The sequence below is a fragment of the Trachypithecus francoisi genome, unplaced genomic scaffold (assembly GCF_009764315.1).
Source record: "Trachypithecus francoisi isolate TF-2019V2 unplaced genomic scaffold, Tfra_2.0 Lachesis_group9, whole genome shotgun sequence".
In the NCBI taxonomy this organism is placed as follows: domain Eukaryota; kingdom Metazoa; phylum Chordata; class Mammalia; order Primates; family Cercopithecidae; genus Trachypithecus; species Trachypithecus francoisi.
In genome coordinates this window covers 48,346,256-48,371,153 of record NW_022681474.1, presented here as the reverse complement: position 1 = coordinate 48,371,153, position 24,898 = coordinate 48,346,256, and the positions used below count along the sequence as shown (strand labels likewise).

Below are 24,898 nucleotides of genomic sequence, written 5' to 3'. Positions count from 1 at the left end.
GGAAACATTTGTAAGCAGAGCTACTTGCTTTTAAAATGAAGCCTCTCTAGTCCCAGGCGATTTAAGATAGGAATGTTGTTCTTTTTCTTTTCTTCTTTCCTTCTATCTTGTTAGAGATGTACACCTAACACCTGGAAGAGAGCCTGGCACAGACAATATACTCCAAATGTGTCACCCTAGGAATGGCTGAGTAAATTATTGAGAAATGAATAAATAACCAAACCTCATTCAGGCCTTAAAAGAGGTGCATGTGCACGATTTTATAACATCAAACTGATGTCCACAACATCAGCCTGCTGCTACTCTGCTTTATTGATCAAGTGATGGTAGCTTAAGCCATGACCGCCTCACTCTGGAAACTAGGACCTTCAGAGAACCCCTCCCCAGGTTGTTTGTGAGTGTCCTAAGGGGTCCTCCATGTGGCACATGCCAGTCTCCTGCCTCATTCCTCATGTGGCATCTTCTCCATTCTCTCTCTCCACCCCTTGGTGACCAAGGCCCTTGAAAACTGTCAGGATGTGCCACTGCCTGTCAACAGATGCCAACACTCCTGACAGGTGGACTGGCCTTGGATTCCCTCAAAGCCTTTAGTTCCTAAAGATAGAATCGCCAAAATCCTTAGAGAAGCAGAGCATGTTAGTTCCTTCCCATTTCTGAACACACTTCTCCAGCTGGATTCTGAGGGAGAGCTGCTTGAGGACAGAGTTCCACAGGTTCTTACGGATATCTCATTGTTCCTAACCCCCTGGAATCTCAGGGCAGGCTGCCGGCTGCACAAGTCACAGATGCTGTGGCAACTGCCCTGTTCTCCACTTCCCTCCAGACCCACTCTCCTCCCTTCTCCTAGCACGAAGTAAAAGCTTCTGGACCTATAGGTGGGTGGAAACATCCCAGGGGGTGAGGATGCATGGAGGGGGTCCTCTCTTTCAGGACATGATGTTCTAGTATGTGGGCCACAGTCATGGCAAGCGTCTACTGAGCTTGTGTAAGTAGATACAAAGCCAGTGCTAGGCACTTTACATATATTAGCTCTTGTCATCCTCTCTGCAACCATACTTTGCACCTGTGTTAATGAGGAAAGTGAGGCCCAGAGGGACTTGACCTCTTGCCCAAAGTCACAATTAATGGCAGAATCAGAATTCAGACCTAAGGGCTGTCAAACTGTAAAGCACTTTGTTATATCATGTGATTGGAAGATCTGAGCTCAGGCGCAGGAGGAAAATGACTCTGCAGAGTCCTTGGAGTCACATCTGTTTATTGTCCGTGAGGCTACAGCTCCATTCTTAGGACCAGGAATGGGCAGGCCTGCCCAGTGTGCCTTTCCTGCCTCCCCGCTCTTTCCCTGGAGGCCTACCATGGTGCTAGCCTGGAACTCTGCCTGTCCTACTGGGACTGAGCAGGCAGCCCCGTGGCCCACCATTCGTAACACAGGGACTTGACTGGCCTCACCCCACTGGCAGGGTCTCCTCCAGTGCTGACCACACTTGCCGGTGCCTTAGGTTTGGCTACACCCTCCTCCTCTTTCCTAGTGTGGCTCATGCTGGCTACTGGGCATTTCCCCATCCACGGCCAGTTTGCAAGATTGGCTCGGCCTTGGTTCAAGTTCCTGGGGCTGTCCAAGAGAACACTCTCGGTCCCGGATCCACTTGCAAGCCTGAGCTTCCAGTCCAGAGGTCTTTATGACCCCTTTCTGAGAGATGACAGTGCTTCCCAAGCTTTCACGCCCACCCTAGGCCTCCCAATTCCTGCCCTTGCTGGGCTGCACTGGTAGGGTGGGAGAGTGGGCAATTAATTCTAGCTCCAAGTTCCATTCCTCTCCATGCAGCCCTGCCTGGGCTTGTCCTGTTTGGGAGAAAAGTCCAGTAGACAAGGCCCACAAATGTCCTGTTCAAGATATATGCATGGCAATTTGGACAAAACTTTTCAGCCTTCTTTAGAGTCAGATCTAGGGGTGAAAGAATGGATCCACCTGCTGAAGGAGCCAGGAAGCAAGTTGAGCTTGGCTGTGTGTCAGAAAGACTGGTCTCCACAGGTCAGCAAACTCAAAAGAAAGCAGGGAGCAGGGGACTAGCATGGTCTTTGGGTAACAGACTTTATTTTCCATTTATAAAAGAGGTTGATTGCATGCAAGCTTTAAGGATGCTGTATTCCCTGTGGAGGCCAAGCATGATCCAGCACAGCCCTCTCCTGAAACACAGGCTGGAAAGTACCTGTTTGCTCAGTCTGGGCTCCTGGATTGCTAGAGTCCACCTCTTGCTTAATATCATTCAAGTCAGGGACTATAGAAACTCCAGCAAGGATTCTGCACACTGGCACATCTCAGTGACATTTTCAAACACAGACTCAGAAATCAGGAAAGCCACATGTGCGTACAATCTCTTTAAATAAAATCATCAATGTGTTCTAGAGGGGTTGTTAGTGAGTGGAGTCAAATGCAGACTGTTCTACTTTTCTCTCTCTGTGCACACATCTAGATTTCCTGATAGCAGGCTCCTTAAAGCAGTGCACAACCTCTTTGTATTAATCCCAGAGGCCTGGTATGACTTCTCTCCTGGGGAAGGTTGTTACAAGCTAATGAGGTCTGCCCTGGCTAGACCAGATCCTTGCTACCAGCCTGTTGTGTGGCCTCAGGCAAAGCATTCCATTCTTGGGAACTCATTTTCTTCATCTTGGCAAACTGGAGACTTGGAGCTCTGGTTCTCTCTGACAGTAGCTGGCCAGGACCACAGTGGGGATGCAGTAAGGGAAGAATGGAAGGAGAGGTGTGTGAGTCATGGCAATGCCATCATCCAGTGGTAGCCCCTAAGCCCAGCACAGTGCCTGCTGGGGCGCTTGGCAAAGTAGCTGTGAGACTCCTAATACTTTCTGGAAGAGCTGCACCCAGAGAACTGGGCTGCAGAAAAATACTTTGCATTCATGCCGCTTTGGTTAAAGCCCTCATCACCACCATTTTCTTCAATCCTCACCCTAGACCTGCAAGTGAGGCAGACAGGGCTTACTCTCTTCATTTAACAGATGAGGAAGAAGATGATCAGTGACTTTAAACAGCTTTCCCAAGGTCACGTGATGTGAGCAGAAGAGCTGGATAAAAATGGAAGTCTCCCTGCATCTCAGCCCTGATATTCATCGACTGCCCTGAATTGTCTCTTCAAGGATGGCCGGTGGGGCAGCTCCTCAGAGAGGGGCCCTGATGCTCTTCTAGATGCCTTTAGGGCTACCTCAATAGCTCCAGCTTTGACAATTTTGGGCTCATGGCAGTCCTGGCTGGAGACATCTGCCCTCACTCTTGGCAAGGCCAGTCTTCCACCTCTGTGTCCCTTGTCCCACGTGGGCACACCAGGGTCCACAGTCTCTGCCCAGACAGAATGCTCTATCTTTTCAAATGCATCCTGGCACAGTCCCACAGTCAGTGTGTTTTCAGCACACATTTGCCCTCCCCTTATCTACATTTGCTTTCCTACAGCCCACGAGGTTCGCTGACCCCCAGCCTGAGACAACGCTAAGCCTCCTTTTCCTGCTCCTGCTCTCAGCTGCAGGCATCAGGATCCAGATTTCAGTCCGCATTGCTCCACATGGCCAGGGCCCTGCTGCTTGACTAAGGATGATGAGCTCCCAGTAGGACCTGAGGGACTGTGAGGTCTGGGGTTGGTGAGTAGAAGACATATGAGCTGTCTTCTCATCAATTCCAAGCCCTGGAGAGTGGGGGGCATTGTAGCAGTGTCAAGGATTTGAGTGACGGGGAAGTATTTGCCAATTGCATCCTATAGCCCAATGTCTTGCCCAAGGCACCAACCAGAGCCCTGTCAGAGTGCAACTTCTTGTTGTGCCAGAAGGTGGAGGTAGACATGAGGACAATGGGGATTACACCATTGTAAAAAATAGGGGTGACCTTAAGGAGGAGAGGAAGGGGAGCATTGTCTGAGCAGCAGGGTGGTGTGGGTCAGGGGAGGAGGAAAGAGTGGGGACCACAGGGCATGCACTAGAAGTAAGCCTTGTTGTGCACACTCTTCTTCTCAAACTTTTGCTTGAGCTCAGAGATCAGAGTTGACTGGATGGGGCTTCCCATAGTTTTGGGTTTTGGTGGGGGTTGGGTCGGGTGGGGGTTGAGAGAGCCAGAGACAGTAGGCACGGTCCAGTGGGCTGCGCCAGTGCTGGGCGCCACGCTGGGTGGTGGAGGGAGAGCTGGAGCTCTCGGGAGCAGGGAGCTTTCTGGGCTGTTGTTGTTGCAGTTCTCATTGGGAGGTTTCTCTTTGAGCGTGAACTTGGTAGCGGCTTTGGCGCTCTTGGACTTGAGCCACTCAATGCGGATGGTGCGGGGCGCAGGGCTGGACCGCTTGCGGACCACCCGCCGCACTGGCAGGACCTTGTTAGACTTCTTGTTGCGCCAGAAGGTGGCGGTGGAGATGAGGACAGTGATGGCCACGACGGTGGCCATGGTGCCGGCCAGCACACCCACGGCCTTCATGGGGTTGTCCTTGGTCTGTATCAGGAAGGCAGCCATGGGGCTCCGGGAAAGGGTCTGAAAGAGAGAGCCAGCCCCTGCACTCAGCAGTTCCCACCTGGTCCTTGGAGTACAGAGTAGGCTTGTGCTTCCTTAAGCATAATGGTTTTTAAACTTTCTGGAGTCAGGAGTCCCTTTGAGAATCTGATAGGCACTATGGGTTTTTGTCCAGGAAAATGCAAACAGAGAGAGCATGATGCATGCAGCTCTCCAGAAAAATGCAAGCCTGTAATCCCAGCACTTTGGGAGGCCGAGATGGGCGGATCACGAGGTCAGGAGATCGAGACCATCCTGGCTAACACGGTGAAACCCCGTCTCTACTAAAAAAAAAAAAAATGCATGCAGACACAGCATGGTGCAGACCACTCTCTAGTACAATAAGCTCAGACGGAATGCAATGCGAACAACCTCTTTTGGATTCAGCTCCTGCTTTAGCTGGACTCTGTCCTTGAGATAGTAGGAGATCACCTGCCTTTGATTGTGGCAAGGGCTAGGGGGACCCATTTGCCCAGATGTATCAGAAACCTCTTAAGTGGCTACTTTTCTGCCAGACATTGAGCTGAGAGCTACACATAATGATTTCACTCTGCTTTTCAACACCCATGTGAAGAAGCCATCGTTACCTCCGTTTCACAGGAAAGGTAACAGAGGCTTAGCAAAGCCCAAAGCCACACCATTAATAAGTATTAAACTGGAAGCTCAGCCCCCTTCCAAAGCCTGTGTTTGATGGCACAGGCTGCATTTGATAACACTGAGTGTCTTTTGAAGGAAGCCTGGAGATGGTCCTTCTCTGTCTGCCCACGTTGCAGAGAGGTCTGAGCTGGCCCTCTGATCCCTTTTTCCTGACCATGGCTTTGTACTCACCTCAGCATCTGTGATGTCAATCTTGAGTAAGGCTGTGGTGCTGAAGGATGGGGAGCCCCGGTCCTTGGCCTGCACCTCTAGGGACCATATACAGTCCCTTCCAGGTGTGATGTTGTGCAGAGCATCCAGGGAGCGGATGGAATTCTTGAGCCAGATCTCCCCCGTGTGGGCATTGATGTCGAACACATTGGCCGGCTCTGCATGGGTGATGGAATAATCCACCAGGTTGTTGGGTTCCTCTGCATCCTCGTCTATGGCCTGTGCACAGGGAGAGACAGACAGAGCTGGGCTTTAGGGACCATCCTTGTGTACACTGGCTAAATCAGCATGTCGTATGGGGCTTGCTAGGTTGATGGGAAATGGTCCTGATCCTATTTTGAGAGGATTGAGTTGGGAAAGGAATAGAATGCGTGCCCTCCTATAAGCCAGGGTCTATGTAGGCCTTACACATGTGCTACCCGGTTCCATTCTCAGAACAAGACTAGGAAGCAAATATTGGTGAATCCATATTACGGATGCAGAAATGAAAGCTTAGATGCAAAGTGGCTTGTCCATGGATACAGAGGTATAAAAAAGGGAGTCAGGATTCAAAGTCAAGTCTGCTGGGTTTCAGAGTTCATCCTTTTTGCCACATTGGCAAGATGACAAAGTGCAGTGAGAAAACCACTCTTTCGAAAGCAGGCAGACCAGCTATGTGACGGCAAGTCAAACACTTAATCCACCTGGCCTGTTTTCTTCATTTATTGAGTAGCAATGTCTTCCTTCTCAGAGCTGAATTCCATGTTGAAGTGGGGTTGGGGATACATAAAATGTCTTAAAGTCCCTTGTCCATGGTGGGAAGCCAATAAATTTTATCTTCAATGAAATTCTTATGCCCCAGTATCTCTTGCAGCTGCTGGACCCAGGCTTTTAGGGGATCTCAGCTGCCTCCAAAACTCACCTCAATTTTCACTGGGTTTCCTAGCACCATCGTCTTCTTCTGTACGCTCTTTCCAAACTGAGGGGGATGGTCATTGACATCCAGCAGTGTGATAAACACCTCAGCTACGCTGTACTTGCCCTCCATGTCCTCTGCCTTCACATAGAAGTTGTACCTGGCAGTGGCCTCAGCGTCCAGGCTAGCCCAGGGCTGGGTGTAGATAAGCCCAGTGGATGGGTGGATCAGGAAGCTGCCAGGCAGAGCACATAGGCATGGGTGTGCACTCATACACACATATGTGCATACACGCACATGCCTGCAATAATGAGCTGCCTCCCGAAGCAGCAGTGAGGTGTCATGCAGCTCCCCCAAAGTGTCCCACCTGCTCCCTCCTATCCTTGCAGTCTAAGTGAGGTAGATCCACCTGTGCATTCACCCGTCTGTCACTATCCAGCTTAACAACTCCATTTATAGTCTTTCTTTCTTCCTATGGCCTGCTCCTTCCCCAGCCAGCCCTACTTGCCTGGCTCCTGAGGCTCTGGGCCCTGACCTTCCTCACCCTCTGCCTCAGCTTTCCACTGCCTGTCTCCACTCCTCTTCACCCACGCTCCTGTCCCTCCCAGGCCCCTCCTGCCTCTGCCACAGACCTCCTCCACCCTCAGCCTTCCAACCCCCTTGCCCAAGTCCCTGTCCTGGATTCTGGATCTACTTACAGGTCTGCCCCAGTCCCGTAGATGGAATATTTCACTTCACCCCAGGATCCTGTGTCTGGATCCACAGCCTGGAAGAGAAAGAGCCCCGGGTGGCACCCGCCTCTTTGTCAGGGTATGTTGTCAGCTCCCATGCCCTGAGGGTTGCTTTCAACCACAAAACAAGGGGATTTGAGGTTTGCCCAACTGGGGAAAAATTGGTGGAGAGACCTGCCCAGGAGTCCTAGTTTTCCTCCAAGAAGCTTTAAGTATTGAAACAGCCAAGAGATTTAGATCTGGAAAACATTCATCCCTCCTTTATAAATGAGGAAGAGGGGATGGGTCCCATGCCCTGTGATTATTGTTTACATGTATATCCTCATTGCATTCTGTGAGGTGTTGTAATACCCATTGTATGGATGAAGAAACTGAGGCTAAGAGAGGGCAAGTAACTTGTCCAAGGACAGCTAATGAGTGTGGGCTCTGCCACTCAAACTGGAATGACCTTCCAGATTTGTCTGGCTTCACAAGGCCTCCTATCCCACCCAGTCCCTGGGCCAGTTCCCAACCCACTGTGACAGCCACCACGCTGGAGCCCCCTGGGGCGTTCTCAGGAATCCTGGCAACGTAGTAGAGGGAGTCGAACTTGGGGACATTGTCATTGGTGTCCAGGAGCTGGATCACAACATCCGCCGTGGAACTGAACATCTCCGGGGTGTTCACTTCAACAGCCAGGAGCTGGGAAGGGAGGAAAATGAGGACTTGTCTGGGTGGGCACTCACCCTGTGGAGAGCCTTCCCACCTCATCTCCCCAGGACTGATCTGACATCCATCTGCCATGTCTCCCAATCTTCCTCGCAGCTGCCAACCAGCTATTCATATAAGGGTCGCCTCTAAGGCCTGGCATCACCCCCTACTCCATCAATTGGCTTGTAATGCCAGCTTTCTTATCATTGCCATCTGTATTGGGGTCAGTTTATTTTGTTCCACTGAGCTGCATATCCTTTCCAGTTCCAGTTGTCTTAACTATTCTCATAAGTTTATTGCCCCATATAAATACCAGATTCATTTTGTCAAGCCTTGTTGCCACCTGTCCAAATGAAATTCTAGGGAAGAGTTAATTGGGGACATTAAATTCTTTTTAAAAAAAATAAAAACAAACAAACAAAAAAATGGGTCAGGCACGGTGGCTCACGCCTGTAATCCTAACACTCTGGGAAGCTGAGGCAGGTGGATCACCTGAGGTCGGGAGTTCGAGACCAGCCTGGCTAACATGGTGAAACCCCATCTCTACTAAAAATACAAAAATTAGCCGGCATGATGGTGTGTGCCTGTAATCCCAGTGACTCAGGAGGCTGAGGCATGAGAATCACTTGAACCTGGGAGGTGGAGGTTGCGGTGAGCCAATATCGCGTCACTGCACTCCAACCTGGGAGAAAGAGTGAGACTCTTGTCTCAAAAACAAAACAAAACAAAAACAAAACAAAAACAAAACAAAGAAAACGAGACCTGGCTCTATTGCCTAGGCTGGAGTGCAGTTGTGCTATCTCAGCTCACTGCAACCTCTGTCTCCCAGGCTCAAGCCATCCTCCCATCTCAGCCTTCTGAGTAGCTGAGACTACAGGCATGCACCACAATGCCTGGCTAATTTTTGCAGTTTTTGTAAAGATGGGGTTTTGCCATGTTTCCCAGGCTGATCTCGAACTCTTGGGCTCAAGTGATCTGCCTCCCTCGGCCTCCCAAAGTGCTGGGATTACAGGCGTGAGCCACCATGCCCAACCAAATTCTTTATTAACCTAAGGAGAATTTGAACTTTTTAAACAAGGTGTGCCTTTACATCTCTTTCTTTATGCCTCTTTGTAAAATTTAGCATTTTTCATCATTTGCATGATGCATATTTCTTGTGATAATTCCTATAAATTTTATGTGTTGGTTGTTATTGTAAAAGATAATTTTTATCCCACATTTTCTTATTATTTTTTGTATGTAGGAAAACTACTGGATTTTGTGCATTAACTTTGTAATCAGCCATGTTGGCAATTTTGCTGAGTTTCTAAGAGTTGTTTTTTTTTTTTTTGTCTTTTCTCTCAGATTCTCTAAGCAAACAATCATCTCCTGCAAATAATGACTGTCTTGTCTCCTCCTTTCTAAAGTTTGAACTTATTTCCTTTCCTTATCCAGGAACAATGTTATTTCAGGAATTGTGCTAAACAATGGTGGTGTTAGCAGGCATCCATGTTTTTTTCCTAATTTCATGGATTGCTTTTATAATAGTATTTCACTTTTAAGCATGATGCAGGCTATAGGAGAGTGTGTGTATATGTGTATAATTATAAATAATATAATTTTAATAGTTTCAATGAAGTATTACTTTTCCTATTAACATATTATATATTCATATATAATATATAATATAATAGGAAAAGTAATGTTCATATATAATATGCATTTCATAATACATTCATGATTTTACATAATCACAAATGATATCACAGAAGTATTTTTTTCCTCTTCAGCTAAGATTGTTATCAGAAGAGATGACAAATGTCAAGGCATATGATAAAACATCTATCGTGATAATAAAATAGTTCATTCAAATATTAACATGGCAAATTATATTGGTAGTTATCCTTTGATCCCACACCACCACCTGCATTCCTGGAACTGGTTGTGGTGTGGAAGCCAGTAAGCTCAGTGAGGCTGAGGCTGTGAGCAATGTGCAGGAGGGGCTGTGAGCAATCTGCAGGAGGGTTGGAGAAGAAAAGAGTAGGGCCAGGAAGGGCAGAGAGTGACAAGAGACCCCCTCAGGAATGAACCAAGATGCTGGTATGAATTCCTGGGACCCTCCCATTCAGGGCAGTGAATTCAGGGCACCATCTACCTTGAAGGTTAATACTTTGGACTTTTCAAAGTCAATGGCAGTTGAGTTCTCCACAATGATCGTGACTTGGGCTTCATTCAGGACTGTCTGTGGAACCACTCGGAAGATGCCCCTGGGCCCCACCAGCTGCAAGTTGAATTTGGCATTGGCTCCCTAGAGAATTTGGAGAGCGGAAACAAGGAAGATGAATGATGATAGAAATTCATATTCATACTATATAGAAGTCTTCACATGCCCTTAACCTTGGGAGATATTATTAAGAGAGTTTCTGCATCTGACTTTTCCTTCTGAATGGACTGTGAATGTCTTTCGGCTAAGCAGATAGTCTTTGATTGGTTAGTCTCCCTCTTCTCCCCCTTGGTTACAACTTCCTGTTTCATTCATTTTGTGGCCCACCTGGCCCCTGCTACATATGCAGGGCAGTTTGATGCAGACCCACTTAGCTTTGGGACCCTGGCTCCATACCGTTTGTGGGAAAGCAGAGTTGGGGGCAGGACCACACACCTGGTCGGAGTCATTGACGGTGATCTTGAGGCCCCGCAGGATCTCTCCCTGGGGCGGGTGCTCATTCATGGACAGCTCAAACCTGTTTTGGGGTCCACTCTCTCCATAGAATGTTGGCGGGTGGTTGTTGAGGTCCACAATCCTGATGGTGACTGGGACAGTGGCCTGGGCAGCTGGGCTCCCCACAGGGCCCATCTCGGTCACCTGGGATGGGTACAAGTGGCTATGGCCTATGTGGCAGGTGGACCCTTCAGATGGTCCAGCTCCTACCTACCTTGTAGAATATATAATCCCCTCTGTTTCAGTGTGTCCTGGCTTAGCAACTTAGATCTAACTGATAACATATGGCAAAGATGGCAAGCTATCACTTCATGATTAGATGATAAGAGATTGCAATTTCTGTCTTGTGAAGTCTCTCTCTTCCCGGTTTTGATGAAGCAGGCAGCTACGGTTGACAGAGACTAATGGTGACCTCTAGCCAACAGCCAGCAAGGAGCTGAAGCTCTTAGTCCAACAGCCCACAGGGAACTGAGTCTTGCCAATAATTGGGTGGGCATGGAAATCAATCCTTCCACAGTCAAGCCTGCAGATGAGACCCCAGTCCTGGCTGAAAATCTGATTGCAACCATGTGAGGGTCCTGGAGACCAAGGACCGAGCCAAGCTGAGCCTGGAGTCCTGAACCACAGAAACTATGAGATATGAATGTGTATTGTTTTAAGCCACTAAATTTGGGGTAGTTACACAACTGATAACTAATACAGCCTACAAAGCTAGGGCCAAGAGCCCATAGGCACCTTGTGAACCATGTGGCAGATATCCTACAAACCTCTTCAAGACCTCCTTTCCCTTGTTCTGTAAGCATGCTCTGGTCTTATGTATCCTAAAATAACCATCCCTGTACTCCACTCCTTCACACTTTCACTGCTATCCCTCTTGTTTCTCACCCCACCCCTCATTCAGATACTTCACTCTGACTTCCACACTGCATCTGGCACTGCTACTCTTTCTCCTTCTCAAGTGCTCTATTCTTGCAGCAATGTGACTCTGCTCCCTGCATCCTCTTCTCAACCTCTCTGATCCCTCCTGAGTTTCCTTTACCTGCCCCTCTCCTCCTCCTCACTCTCAGCCTCTTCACACAGCTTCCGCAGCTGTGCTTGGTCGATTGTTCTCTCTCTTCTTCTTCCTCTGGGTGCTTTTATTCCCTCCCATGCCTTCCACAGTTACCTGTAGGTTGACATTCTCTCCCACAATTCCAAACCTGTGTGCCCAAGTTTCGATGTTTGAACTTGCATGTCCTTCAAGCATTCAAATGCATCCTTCCTCACTTACTTAACTTGCATGCTGTCCTGTACTCCTGATGGCACAGGACCACCTGGGCTTCATCTATCCCTCTCCCATCCCTTTCCCTCAAGATTCGCCAGTTTCCTCATTCTGTGCAATCTGCCTCATGCATACTTTTCAATTTGTCCCTTTCTTCTATCCCACCTCCCCTCAGCCTCACAGGCTCTCTTCCTCTGTTACCTTGGCCAATGGCTCTACCTCTCATCCAGTTCCCTCTGAACCCAAGTTGAGACCAGAGCTCTCAAATTCGGGCTGGGACTGGTGCCAGAATTATCTGGGTGCTTATAATATGCAGATTCCTGGGTTTGCCCCAAACACACTGAATTCCTATGCCCAGGAGTGGATCCTGAAAATCTTGGTTGGCCCAACTCTCCAAATGTGGGAACCCCACTGGTCTGGTGAGTAGCCAGGTGAACTTTCCAAGTGACTGTAATCCTGCTGAAAACCTTCCAATGGCTCCTTATTGCTCTTGAGTAGGACCAGCGACATAATTTGCAGGCCCAGTGAAAAATAAAAATATAGAGTCCCTTGATGAAATTATTAAGAATTCCAAGACAGCAAACAGCGAGCATTAAGCTTAGTGTGGGATTCTCCTAAGTATAGTCCCTGTGTGACTTCACAGGTCACATGCCCAGCTCTAGCGACAGATCCATAGCTCCCATTCAGGACCTTTGCTCCTCTGACCCCAGCCTGGGAGTCCACCTTTCCTCCTTCTCCAGGCTGCCCATCCTTCTCTGCTCTGGCCTCACCTGACTCCTTGTTGTTCCCCCAATATATCAGTGCTCTCTCCTCCAGCCTGGGCTTGCTGCACTTTCTTGGCTTGGAATGCTTTCACTCCACCCTGATCCACCCAATGCCAATCTCTGGCAGCATGTACCTGCAGGATCCCACCAATGCTCAGGCATTGCTGCTTCAGTTGCACCTCCTCCTGCCTTTCTGCGACTCCCTGCTTGTGAGTTCATGTCTGGCGCAGGTGCTTTTTAGAACAACATCTAGCCCCCTCCCCAGACTATGGGCCCCAGGAAAGAGGGCCTGGGTCTTATCATCTTTATAGCCTTCCAGGGTCAAAGGTGGGCAGGGAAGACAAAGCTAGAGGGAGGGTACCTGTACATGCAGCTCATACACCTCTCTCTGCAGCTGGGCCGGACTCTGAGTGATGGAGATGGCTCCCGATGTCTCATTAATTTCAAAGGCTCCATCGCTCCCTGTCACAGAGAGATGCACCCTGAAGTTCTGCACAGGACCACAGGGAGGCGCAGGGGAGTCATGCTGCAGGCTCCTCCTGCATTGCCTAGCGAAGTCTTCATAGAATGAAATCCTGTCATCTGTGTCTTGTCAACATGGAAACAGTTTCAGAGGGGCTTAGTAACTTGTCTAAGGCTACACAGCTAGTGCAGATCTGGGACTTGAACTCAATTCTGTCCAGCTCCCTCGTTCCGTACTGCGTCCCTTCTCTTATGCGTAATAATATGTGTGCCTGTGTGCATGTGTGCACATGTGTGTATTTGTGTGTGTGCGTGCGTGTGAGGAAAAGAGAAAGGAATCAGGAGGACATACAGTGAGACAGGGTCATGGAAGGGGAGTGGGGAAAGAAGGGACAGGAGGGAGGGAATAAAGAGAGGAGAGGGAGGGTGTGGAGTGGGACAGGCAGGAGATGGGATGGGTGCTAAGGGACTGGGTAAAGGTTTGCAGTGGTGATGGGAGGGAAGGCAGTTGAGGTCCTGTGAGGCTGGGGAAAGGAGGCTGGCAGGTTTGCCCACATGTGAGCTGCTGGAAGGTGAGTATGCACAGGCATGTCCTAGAGAAAGGCTGTGGCATATAAACATGCACACGTCTGGGACCAGGCACCAGGTGCAACGCCCTGGCCTAGCCCAGGGACAGCTCATCTGGCTCAGTTGCTGCCCAGCTGTGGGAAGAGCACAGACTGTGGAGCTAGCAGGCTCAGGTTCAAATACAATGATGGAAACTTGGGATGCCTACTTAGCTTCTCTGAACTTCATTTTTCTTGTCCATATATAGGGCTAGCACTAGGGAGATGCCACGTCACCACTGCATTTGATTCATTTAATTCAGCTATATGCTGTGGGATAACAATTAAAAAGAATGAGGAAAATACATAGCCACTTAAAAAGTGGGAAATATTACCGTGCATTCCCATCAAGGAGCAAATATCCAGGGGGAGAGGAGCATGGGTTAGCACCTCCGTGTCGCTCTCAGCGCCCCTGCCCCATGCTCTCCTGGCTGTTGGATATCATGATAGGCAGGGGCCGAAATACACAACCCAGACACTTGCTTGTCTTGGGCACAGCCTTTCCTCTGCATGTGTCTTGTACTCCTGGTCCTATAGGCGAGGGAGCTGGGATCTAGAGAGGTTGGGGAACCTTGTTCTGGTCACCTAGAGAGTCAAAGCTGCAGCCCCCAAAGCTGCTCAGACTCACCATTCACAAGGCTGTAGAGAATTCGATTGGGTTTGCCCCGGTCTCCATCCATGGCGACTACCTTCAGTACCTCCGAGCCCTCGGGGAAACAGGAGCAGCCGCTGCCTGATGGGCAACATGGGGACCCTCCCCTCCCCAAACAATGTCCCCATGATGAAAAGGAGGTGCTACCCCCACCCAGGAAAGAGTCAGGCCTCTGTGTGGCCTTGGAGCATGGCCCTCTTCTCCTCTGCAGGGGCTCTAAGCACCCACTGGCCTCCAGGGTTGGAGGGATAACCTGAGCCCCTGCTTCTTCCTTGCCAGTAAGGGTCAGTACCTGGGCTGCCCAAGGATTCTCAGGCCTCCTGCACCAACTTCTGGCCCACACACCACACTCAGCCCTTGCCTCTACTGCTCCCTACTCTCTAGCCTTACTCTCACTGCCCTCTCTATCTTTTGCTTTCATCCCACCCCTGAGGTGCATGAGAGGAGAGGGGAAAGACAGATGGGAGAGATGCCAGATCGCAAATGCGAAGTCCCAGAATTAAGATTTTATCTTGTGGGCCTTTGGTACTGCTGGAAGGTTTTAGAGTAGGGCAGCCCCAACTGTATAAGGCCTGCTTGACTTCTGCCTGTTGTCCTCTCTTAAGCCCCGCTACACAGGCCCTTCTCTCTGGTCAACTCCGGGCTACTACTTAACCCAGCCCAGGTGCTGCCTCCTCCCTTGGAGCCTGCCCTGAGCCCTGTCCCTCAGCACCTCCTTCTCCCTTTAGCTCCTCAGTGGGATGGCCTGGACCCACCCTGGCCCACCCTGCAGCCCCTACCCAGGGCAGTCCAGCATCTCTCTCCCTCACTCTGAGCTTGTCTCCACCACTGGGTCCTCAAAAAGTGTTTCCTTTTGCTTTATAAAGTCAATAATAGGCCGGGCGCAGTGGCTCATGCCTGTAATCCCAGCACTTTGGGAGGCCAAGGCAGGTGGATCACCGGAGGTCAGGAGTTCCAGACCAGCCTGGTCAATATGGTGAAACCCCACCTCTACTAAAAATACAAAAAATTAGCTGGGCATGGCAGTGTGCACCTGTAGTCCCAACTACTCAGGAGGGTGAGGCAAGAGAATTGCTTGAACCCAGGAGGTAGAGGTTGCAGTGAGCCCAGATCGTGCCACTGCACTCCAGCCTAGTGACCTAGTGACAGAGTGAGACTCCGTTTCCAAAAGAAAAGTAAAGCATAATCAGACAAATGCAAATTGAGAATGCAATTCAATTGCACAGAGTTCTTAAGCTGTGGCCGAGTGAGGCCAGGCTCCAGCTTGATCTCTGCCCATGGGGAGCTCATGGTGCAGTTGGGGGCAAAAGGTCCAGTTCATGGCCTGAGGCTGGGTGAGTCCAGAGCTGGCCTCTGTGTGAGGAGGGTGACCGAGGCCAGCCCAGTCATCTCCAGCAGGGGGTCCCTAAAATCACAAGGGTCAGGGCAGGAAGCATTTGGAGGGGATGCTGGCTGAGGGGCACAGCCACCCACCGGAAGGGTGTCTTCGTACACATAGCCGTAGTAGGGTGTGCCCACGAAGACAGGGGCCGTGTCCTGAACATCCTCCACATTGACCGTGACCGTGGTGGTGGCTGAGAACACCACATCAGCCCCATGAAGCCTCCCACCGCCATCCTGCGGAAGAATCGGGGCCCACAGACGGAGAGTGAAGACAAGTTGGGATGTGGAATTGGACAGAAACCATGAGAACCTGGCTCCTGCCCCCTTATGGCTGTGAGGCCAGCTGTCCTCTCCAAGTTTCTGCTTGCTTCTATGTCACCCGGATATACTTCTCCTCTCACGGGAGTGTTGGGAATGTAAAAGTGCCACCATTCCTTTGCAAGTGGGGTTAGTTCTCTCTCCAGAGAAATCATATCAGATGAGTGGCAGGAGAGGGGGCATTCAGAGCTAAATTCCCCCTCCCAGCCAGGAACCAAGCCTCAAGCACCTCCTGAGGATCTACTCTGTGCTTGGCCTGTGCTGAGTGTCAGGGACCCACAACAGCAAGACTTGGGCCCTGCACTGAGCATCATAACAGAGATGTGCACCCAGCCCAGCCCAGCCCGTGCAGCTATGGGCAGGCGAGGCTGACTTGGGCCTGCTGGTACAGGCTGCAGTGGGATGGCCTGTAAGCCAGGCTGTGACCAGCAAGGGTCTGCTTGCAAAAGAAAATGCTGGGCCTAGAGGGACCGGTGGGGTTTCGCACTCTTTGTAGGGGAAGAAGCTTTGGTGGGCATCTGCTGGTTTCCAATGTTTCCCACACCACCACTTCAGAAATATGAGGAACTTAGTGGAGTTCCTCAACTTCAGGGCTGGGCAGATGAGGAAACTGAGGCTCAGAAGGGGTGACTGGGCACACAGAGAGGAGGAGGTGGGTGAGCAAGCCTGGTCAGCAAGATGGAGGTGCCTGGAGGCCATGTTGTTGAGGATGTGAGGGGGACACCATTCTCTTGGACATCCCACCTGGTCTTACCCAGGGGATCCTGGCCTGTTAGTTTTGAGAAAGCATATGCCGTCCCGCAGCCCACAGATACCAGCCTCCCTGGAGAATATGTCCAGGCAGGAAAGATTCCGAGCAGCTGCTCCCTATGTTCCCACGCCCATCATGTCTCCCACTCTCCAAACTGCCCCCGCTCCCCTGTAGAGCCTAACTCCATTCCAACCCAAGGGCTGAGGAGACACTGGATGCTCCCCGTCCTACTGTGTTACCTTGGCGACCACGGTGACATAGTGGGTCCGGGACCTCTCGTAGTCCAGAGTGGCCCCAGCCTGGAGGCGCAGCACACCGCTGTGACGGTCCACAGCAAATGGGGAGTGCAGGTTCTATAAGAATTAGGGGCCAGCTGGACCTCAGCAAGAGCGCAGGCCAGCCCCAGGAATGCCCACTCTGCTTTCTGAAGGGAGTCCTCACAGCCCCTTGTCACAGGACTTCAGGGCTGAGGTTCCTGCTTCAGAGTGCTTAGCTTTTCTGGTCCCAGGTTCTCCTTCATAGGACTTGGGGCTTTCCCTCCCATACCCTCAGTCAAAAACACAACGTTCCCTTTTGGGCCTTTGCTTTTCTTCCTGCTCAGCTGGAAAACAAATTTTCTTGGGCTAAGTTTGGGCTAAGCTCTGGCCTGGAGGGTCCAGCAGGTGGCAATGTCTGTAGAGTGATCTAACCTGGAGGGAGCCAGGGATTAAAAGTCACAGTGAAGGAGAAAAACGTTGGGGCCTTCAAACCCTACACCAAGCAAGTGACTGTGGGGCAGTCCCAGGCAGCCTGGCATCGGGGGAGAGGGTGTGCAGCCTGAAGGAGGCTGGCAGGGAGCACCAGCCTCTGGTGGGGTCCCTGGGGGCCCTTCTGGCTGGGTAGTGTCGGGCGCTTGTGCCAGGTGCTGTTAGTGGGGGCTTTACACGTATGTAGTCTTCACAACAATGCAACAAGGATGTGTTTTTATCTCTCCCATGTGAAACATGAGGAAACTGAGCTGGGAAAGTTAGATAATGCACTGAAGGTCATGTGAGTGGTGAGGGTTGGGGTCTCTCCAGCACCCGTGCAGTCCAGGGGACTTCTGGGCCTGTGTTGTTAGGGACATCAGAGCTCTGCCTCTTTTGAGTGTTGTCTCTTCTGCTCTTTTTTTCTATTGACCATTCTGGGCCTACATGGTGTTCTCCACCCATGTGGCAGTCCCTGGGGAAAGGGCTGGGGATGTGGAGGGCTGAGGGTCCTGGGGATGTGGGAAGAAGGAGGGGACAGACTGACTTAGAGGAAGCCACGATGGGCCCATCAGGGGAAGAAGGCTTCTGTCCCTCTCACATCCCCTCCAGTCCATCCCACCCCTTTGTGTACTCCTCGGGAATTGTAGAGGCACCGACCTAAGGGCCTGGGTGACAGAGGTAGGGGCCACCCAGGAGTCCCCTCTGGCCCAGCCCCAGGTTAGGTCCTGTGTGTCCCGCCTTACCTGCAGGAAGTAGGTGACACTCCCTCCAGAGCCTGTGTCCCTGTCCACCGCATGGACCTTAAAGATGCTGCTCCCAGCAGGTATGTCCTGAGGGGGTCACAGCCACAGGGGAGGGTCAGAGACAGTGACAGCATTCTCAGGGGGACAGAGGCATAGAGGCAAGCAGCAGTGGGGTCAGGGGAGTGAAGCACCAAAAAGAGGTGAACAATTGAGGATAAAGTGTGTGAGCCATGTATGTTTATTGCAGCACTATTCACAATAGCAAAGACTTGGAACCAACCCAAATGCCCATTAATGATAGACTGGATAAAGAAAATGTGGCACATATACACCATGGAATACTATGCAGCCATAAAAAAGGATGAGTTCATGTCCTTTGTAGGGGCATGGATGAAGCTGGAAACCATCATTCTCAGCAAACTATTGCAAGGACAGAAAACCAAACACTGCATGTTCTCACGCATAGGTGGGAATTGAACAATGAGATCACTTGGACACAGGAAGGGGAACATCACACACTGGGGCCTGTCGTGGGGTGGGGGGAGGGGGGAAGGATAGCATTAGAAGATATACCTGATGTAAATGATGAGCTAATGGGTGCAGCACACCAACATGGCACATGTACACATAGGTAACAAACCTGCACGTTGTGTACATGTACCCTAGAACTTAAAGTATAATAATAAAAAAAATTTTTTTTTAAGTGTGTGAGCACCCAGTGGGGGCTGGGGCTCAGAGGAGGTGTAGGAAAGAGGGAAGGGAAATTTGAGCAAAAAGACTTGGTGAGGGGCTGGGAGATGCGCTCAAGGAGAGAGGGAGAAGAAAACACCAAGACCCCAAACAGATAAAGGGTCTACCTATGAAACAGCAATTCAAAAAGGAGGAGATGGTTCATAACCACAGACATATTTAGGATCACCAGGGACCATATACCTGCATTTTAGAGCAAGAATGAGATATCTTTCTCCTATTGAATTAGCAAACTTTTTTCTTTTTTTCTTTTTTTGAGATGGAGCTTTGCTCTTGTTACCCAGGTTGGAGTGCAGTGGTGTGATCTCGGCTCACTGCAACCTCTCCCTCCTGAGTTCAAGCGATTCTCCTGCCTCAGCCTTCTGAGTAGCTGGGATTACAGGTACCCGCCACCATGCCAGGCTAATTTTGTATTTTTAGTAGAGACAGGGTTTCAGCATGTTGGTCAGGCTGGTCTCAAACTTCTGACCTCAGGGTATCTGTCCATCTCGGCCTCCCAAAGTGCTAGGATTACAGGTGTGAGCCACCACACCTGGCCTGAATTAGCAAACATTTTAAACTTTGAGAATTCAGTGTTGTCAAGGGGCAGGGGAGAAAACCCCTCCCATTGCAGGGAAGGAGCAAACAGGTGCCTTCTGGAAAAGCAGTCTGGCAACACCATGTGGGCATGTGTGCTTTTGATGCAGTAATTTCAAATCCTGAACTGTATCTTAAGGAAAGAATCCTAATTAATGAAAAACAAAATTGATGCTCAGAAGTTGATGTGTCCATGACAGCAAAATTTAGAGCACCTTAAATATCCAAACATCAGGGAATGATTCTGTAAATGATAGACCGTTCACTTGATGGAAGCTATTAAAACAATAGCTGCCCAAACTTTACAATTAATGAGCAAAATGCTTATGTTATAACTTAAGTGCAAATAGGTTATAGAAAGCATATGTTTAGTATAATCACAACTATGCCAAACAGAAAAACAAAATAAAACAAAACAAAACAGAGCTCTATAATGACAAAAAGACTAGAAAGAAATATACCAAAATTTAACCATGTCTCAAGTTGGAGAAAGTGAGGGTGACTTTGAAAACTCTCATTTCTCTTACTTTTCTACATATTTCAGAAGTCTACACTGAACATGTATTATGACTATAATGGAAAAAAGCAAATGAACATGCCTTTGGAATAAAAGCAAATGTGGGAGGGAGCAGGTGGTGACAGAGAGGTTCTCCACAGGGCAGTGAGCCATGGCCAGGCCACAGAGCAGCCCCAGGGGTAGGCTATGGGCCTGGGTGGGACAATCGGCCCCTCTAGCAGCTACTCACTCACCTCAGGAACCAGGGCAACATAAGGCTCCTGGATGAACCTGGGTGCCTCGTCATTGGCATCGGTCACCAGGATCACGACTTTTTCGGCCACCTGAGAAGGGGCAAAGGGGTCAAGAGCCAGCGCAATGAGACCTTCTGAGGGCTGAATGGATAGCGACCTCTAACACTCCAAGGTACACGTCCCTGCCCATCCCTCCTTTCTCTCTCTCCCTCCCTTCCTTCTTTTATTCATTAATGCAATAAACATTAAGCAGCCTCTTAGTGCCAAACATTGTGTTTCATCCTGGAGGCAGGAGACAGTCTAATGGTGTGTTATTTTGCAGTAGTCATGGTGGCTGGGATATCAGGGCAAAGATCAGCATATTAAAAAAACACGTTATGATCTCCTCAAGGTGAGAGCAGCAGTATGCCAGGCACTGAGGGCGGGGCCCCTGCACTGCACCAGCGCACACACATAGCCTGTGGAAATGCGTCCAATGGGGTTGAGAGTTCCTGGGCTGTGGTGGCAGAGAGCAGGTGGGCTTCTCAGAGGAGTGAGAATTAATCCATGAGACAGGTTTGCCAGAAGGAAAGAGGTAGAAAGGTGTGCCGGGAAGAAGGGGTTGCATGTGCAAAGGCAAAGAGGAGCGAAATGCATGGTGAGCTGAGAGGATGGAAGTAGATTTATGGCTAGATTATGGCCTGGGTGGGGTGGATGTGAGGGAAAAGGCAGCGAGGCAGATGGTGCCCAACGGGGAGTCCCGGAACGCCAGACCAAAGCTTGGTTTTCATCCTGCCAGTGGCAGAGGCCAGCTGTTAGTGCTTTCTGAGCCTCAGAGTGGGCAGATCTGACTCTGTTCCATAGTGACAACTTCAGGCAATTGGGGTTGGGGATCCTGGAGGCCAGTGAGCCCCTGGGGTTTGTTGAGTTATCCAGGGAGCACTGATGATTGCTGAGAGAAAATGGTTGCTGTGGGGTGTTCAGCTCAGGTGACTGAGCAGGAGGCCAAGACCACGGTCAGGGAGGCAGATGGGGAGGGCAAGTTTGAGGAGATGCTGTGGAATGTGGGTTAGACCCATGAGAAGCTCAGCTTGGAGAGCCTGATCTCTCCGTTCCTTCTTTTCCTTCCCTCCTCTCTGGCCTTGCTGCAGCCCTCTCCTGCGGGTACTTTGGGCAGGTCTTGCTGGGCCCTGGCTTAAACTTGCAGAAAAGCCCCCACAAAGGCTTGGGGAGGAATCATGCTAGTCTCACCCTTCTCAGGCCCGAATACTGCAGGCTGCCAGGGACTGCCTTGGGCGTGCACTCACCAGATTCAGGCCGTCAGAAATGCTGATGATGGCTTCAATCTCATCTTCCCTCTGTGAAGCACAGGGACTGAGTGAGCGTCCAGGGGTCTGACACGCCACAGGACCCCCGTGGCTGGGAGGAGCTCTGTCTGCCCCACGCACCCATCAGAGGAGGCCTGTGCGTGCTAATGGATCCCTGGATCAGGGTGAGTGGTGGCGACAGCATGCCTGGCAGAGTGGAAAGCTGCCTCCCCCCATGCTTGAGGCCTTATTTGGGACTTTTGTGTCTGGGGTTCTTATAAACTCAGAGACCCAGAGGGTCTGTTGGGGCTCCAACAGAAAATACTGTCCTGCCACAGTGAGGCGAGACGCAGACGTTAGTTAGTGTGCTCAAGGTCCCATAAAGACTTTTCCTCTTTCTTTTCCCTTTTCTCGCCTTCTCTCTCCACGCCTCTCCACATTCCAGGTCTCCGCAGAGGCTCACATCCATGGTGTCTCAGTGCTCCCCAGGATATGGTGAGGCCTCAGTGGGGTGGGGTATCGGAGGTTGCCAGATCCCGCGGGTGCCAGGGTGTAGGGTACTGGCAGCACAGTCAGGCTCCACTGCTGTGTCCCCACAGCAGTCCCTGAGACCTCCCTTTCCTTTCTCTACCCTGGCCTGCAGCTAATGGAGGCTGTCACCAGAGCTGGCAGCATCCCCATAGCTGAGGTCCAGTTAGCCACACACCAGGCTGCTGTATGGTCTGAAAAAGGCCATACCCTGTTGCCTGCAAGTTCACAAATGTGTAGAGCAAAGGAGTCCTGCCAAACTCAGACTCACTCCCAACCACCCTTTTCAGCCTTGACCTGCTCTGAGTTCCTGTGCAGCATAGCACCTCTCCCAGGACAGGCTTGAAAAATCACTTTGTGAGCTTTCTTTCAGAAACCTCAAAGTGCAAACAGATTTATTTTTAATGGAACATGCTTAAAAGATTAGCAGGGCTGGCAGGTGCTCATTAAAGGAGCCCACTCTTCGCTCTGTGTGAACGAGGAGTGTGAAAGTAAAGCCCACTCTGCTGATGGCAAGAGGCCCAGAGATCTCACAGACTGGATGTGCCTGGGGTGTGCCCCCTCATCCTCTACTCTACGGAGAGGTTCTAACCAAAGTGCTCTAGGGGAACTTCAGCCCACCGAGGTCTATCTACAGGCAGCGGCCCTGCAGCACTCCCCATACCTCCCCATACCTCTCTGTCCAGCTCTTCAACCAGGGTGATGTTTCCAAAAGTGGGGTCAACAGAAAAGACGCTTCTAGCGCTGGTGTCAAAGCTGATGTGGTAGGAGATGGGGTCTCCCTCAGGGTCTGTCCCATTCAGGGTGTATACATGAGAGCCTGGAAGGAAACACAGTGGAGAGACATAGAATCTGAGACCCAACTTTTTCCTAAAAGTGGCAGCTGCTCAGGACCAATGATTCAGCTGTTTATAAAGTGACAATTCAACTCAGTGTCAAAGGTGCTGCCCTGAACTGGGTGCTCATCGCTGGCCTCACCCCTGCTGGCTGCTTGCCTCTTTGTATGTTTATTCTTCACAGCAGCTGGATGTGATGATCAGCCACTTTCCAGATTGTAATCTATAACACGAGTTACAGAGCAGGTGCAGGTCTGCTGTGCCTAACTGTAGTGCCTGAGTTCTGCCCTGCCTGGTAATAACTCGGCTCTAGGGATCCAAGGTTGAGGGACTCCTGGGTATAGGGAAGGGGAATTAAGGCCTTTAAGGCCATAAGGCAGCCATTAAGGCAGGAGGGGTGACCCACAGTGCAGCACTGTCCCCGATGCCTGGACCTGGTTATGCAGGGATTTCTGAGCCAGATGCCTGCTTTGCTCTGCTCTCCATTTTCCCGGGGTTCCCAATGCCCACAAAGTGAGGGAGAGGGAGTGTGAAATCCCCCCTTTCTCCTCCCGTCTCTGCAGATCTCAGCAAGTTGGATGTTCTTCGGCCGTTTTAAAGCCTAGAGACCTGAGGCTCAGAGAGGTAAATACATTTGTTCAAGTTCACACAGCCATAAGGGGCAGCACCTTATCACCTACTTCCTACAGCGGCCTGCCTCGCAGGGCGACCCTGTCTGTGGGCGGGAGCCCTGGTCTCCAGGACTGGCCAGGCTTAAGTCGCCATGGCAGCAATGACCTTCTTTCCTGCCATTGCCTAGGGGAATTCGGAGAAAAACAAGGAGTCCCCGGCCTTGTGCAGCAACTTGGCGCTAGGCGCATATACAGGCTTGGGTGAATCACTGGCTTGGTCCCTGCGTCCAGGGGAATGCGAGTCACCCCTCAGGGAGACCTATCAGGAGCCGGTGCCAGGGCTACTCACCTACAGGGGTGTCCTCTGGGAGGCTGAACAGAGCCATGTTTCCGTTGGTGCTGCCGACCCCGTTGTCGAAGAAGTGCGGGGCGAAATTGGCCTGAGCTGGGAAAAGACCACAGAACAGACGGACACCCAGACAACGGACACCCAGACACCAGGAGGGAGCTTCGCACCAGCTCGGTCCCGCGTCAGGCCCCGCTACTGGGCAGGAGGGCGCTCCACCTCCCCAACCCAAGTGCACCGAGGGACCCCCCTGGGGTGCCGCCCAGAGGATGCCCCTGACCCCCACTCCACCTCCGGTGGGCTCGGGCTTGTCAGGGACACGTAGCATGCGGGCGCTTAGAGCCCGGGGAGCAATCCAACCCCTTCTTCATCAATGGGCAGATTGCACCCGTGCTCAGAGAGGGACAGTGCCCTAGCCAAGGTCACGCCGCGAGTCGGGGCACTATCCCCTGCCCCACGCAGTATCGGAGCTGCCACCAAGCCTGCAGCTCTGCTTCCCAGCAAGCGGAGAGCAGCGGGGGTCCGGACGCCAAACCCTGGGGCTCTAGGATGCCGGCTCTGGAGAAGCGCCCCGGAGCTCCCCACTACTCCGCTACCCCACTCCCCACTAACGAATGGGCCAGGAAGATGGAAGGACTTCTCTGCTCCCGTCCACCAGCCGGAGTCCCACTCTGGAAGTGGTCCAGGACCATGTCCCTGTGGCCACCTGGGTGACGCCGGCGCCCACCTCCCTCGCCATCCACGCGGCCAGCGGGGCAGAGCTGCCACTCACCCAGGCAGAGGCGCAGCAGCCCCAGGGCCAGGGCGGCCCACCGGCCACGCCTCATGTCTCCGCCGGCGCGGAGTGTCGCCTGCCGCCGCCGAGGCCCGGCGCAGGGGCACGGAGCATGCCCTGGGCCCGCGGGGAGGGCAGAGAACACAATGGGGGTAGCGGCGACTGCAGCCGCGGCGGGAGGGGGCGCGGGGCGGGAGCGGCGGGTGGTGTGAGGGCGCTAAGAGGATGACACCGCTCGGATCTGCTCCTGCCGGCCACCTGACAAGACCAATTAGCGGTGCAGAGCGGAGAGACAGGCTCCCAACCGCGGGCGGGGGCAGGAGGGCGTGACAAGAGGACTCCCCGCCCACCACGC

At 51.4% G+C, this 24,898-nt stretch overlaps 1 protein-coding gene across 1 annotated transcript; it reads right to left on the bottom strand.

The window, feature by feature from the left end:
• Window positions 1-2,076: 2,076 nt before the first annotated feature.
• On the bottom strand, window positions 2,077-24,819 carry CDHR1 (cadherin related family member 1). The gene is made up of 17 exons (XM_033209174.1): window positions 24,541-24,819; window positions 23,772-23,867; window positions 22,650-22,795; window positions 21,448-21,498; window positions 20,162-20,251; window positions 18,086-18,172; window positions 16,854-16,967; window positions 15,636-15,779; window positions 14,139-14,217; window positions 12,805-12,905; window positions 10,359-10,562; window positions 9,855-10,007; window positions 7,547-7,711; window positions 6,998-7,065; window positions 6,306-6,534; window positions 5,366-5,623; window positions 2,077-4,519 (listed from the first exon to the last, which is right to left on the bottom strand). Exons 1-17 carry the CDS (start codon window positions 24,593-24,595, stop codon window positions 3,980-3,982), a joined length of 2,580 nt encoding a protein of 859 aa, XP_033065065.1. The 5' UTR covers window positions 24,596-24,819; the 3' UTR covers window positions 2,077-3,979.
• Window positions 24,820-24,898: the final 79 nt, after the last annotated feature.

Bases quoted from the DNA above. Each gene is read 5' to 3' on its own strand.
- CDHR1 (XM_033209174.1), bottom strand. From the start codon at position 24,595: ATGAGGCGTGGCCGGTGGGCCGCCCTGGCCCTGGGGCTGCTGCGCCTC. The intron at 10,008-10,358 runs GTGTGTGGTCCT...CAAATTCTCTAG, and splicing joins CCGTCAATGACTCCGACCAG to GGAGCCAATGCCAAATTCAA. The intron at 7,066-7,546 runs GTGGGTTGGGAA...TTTCTCTTCCAG, and splicing joins CCAGCGTGGTGGCTGTCACA to GCTGTGGATCCAGACACAGG.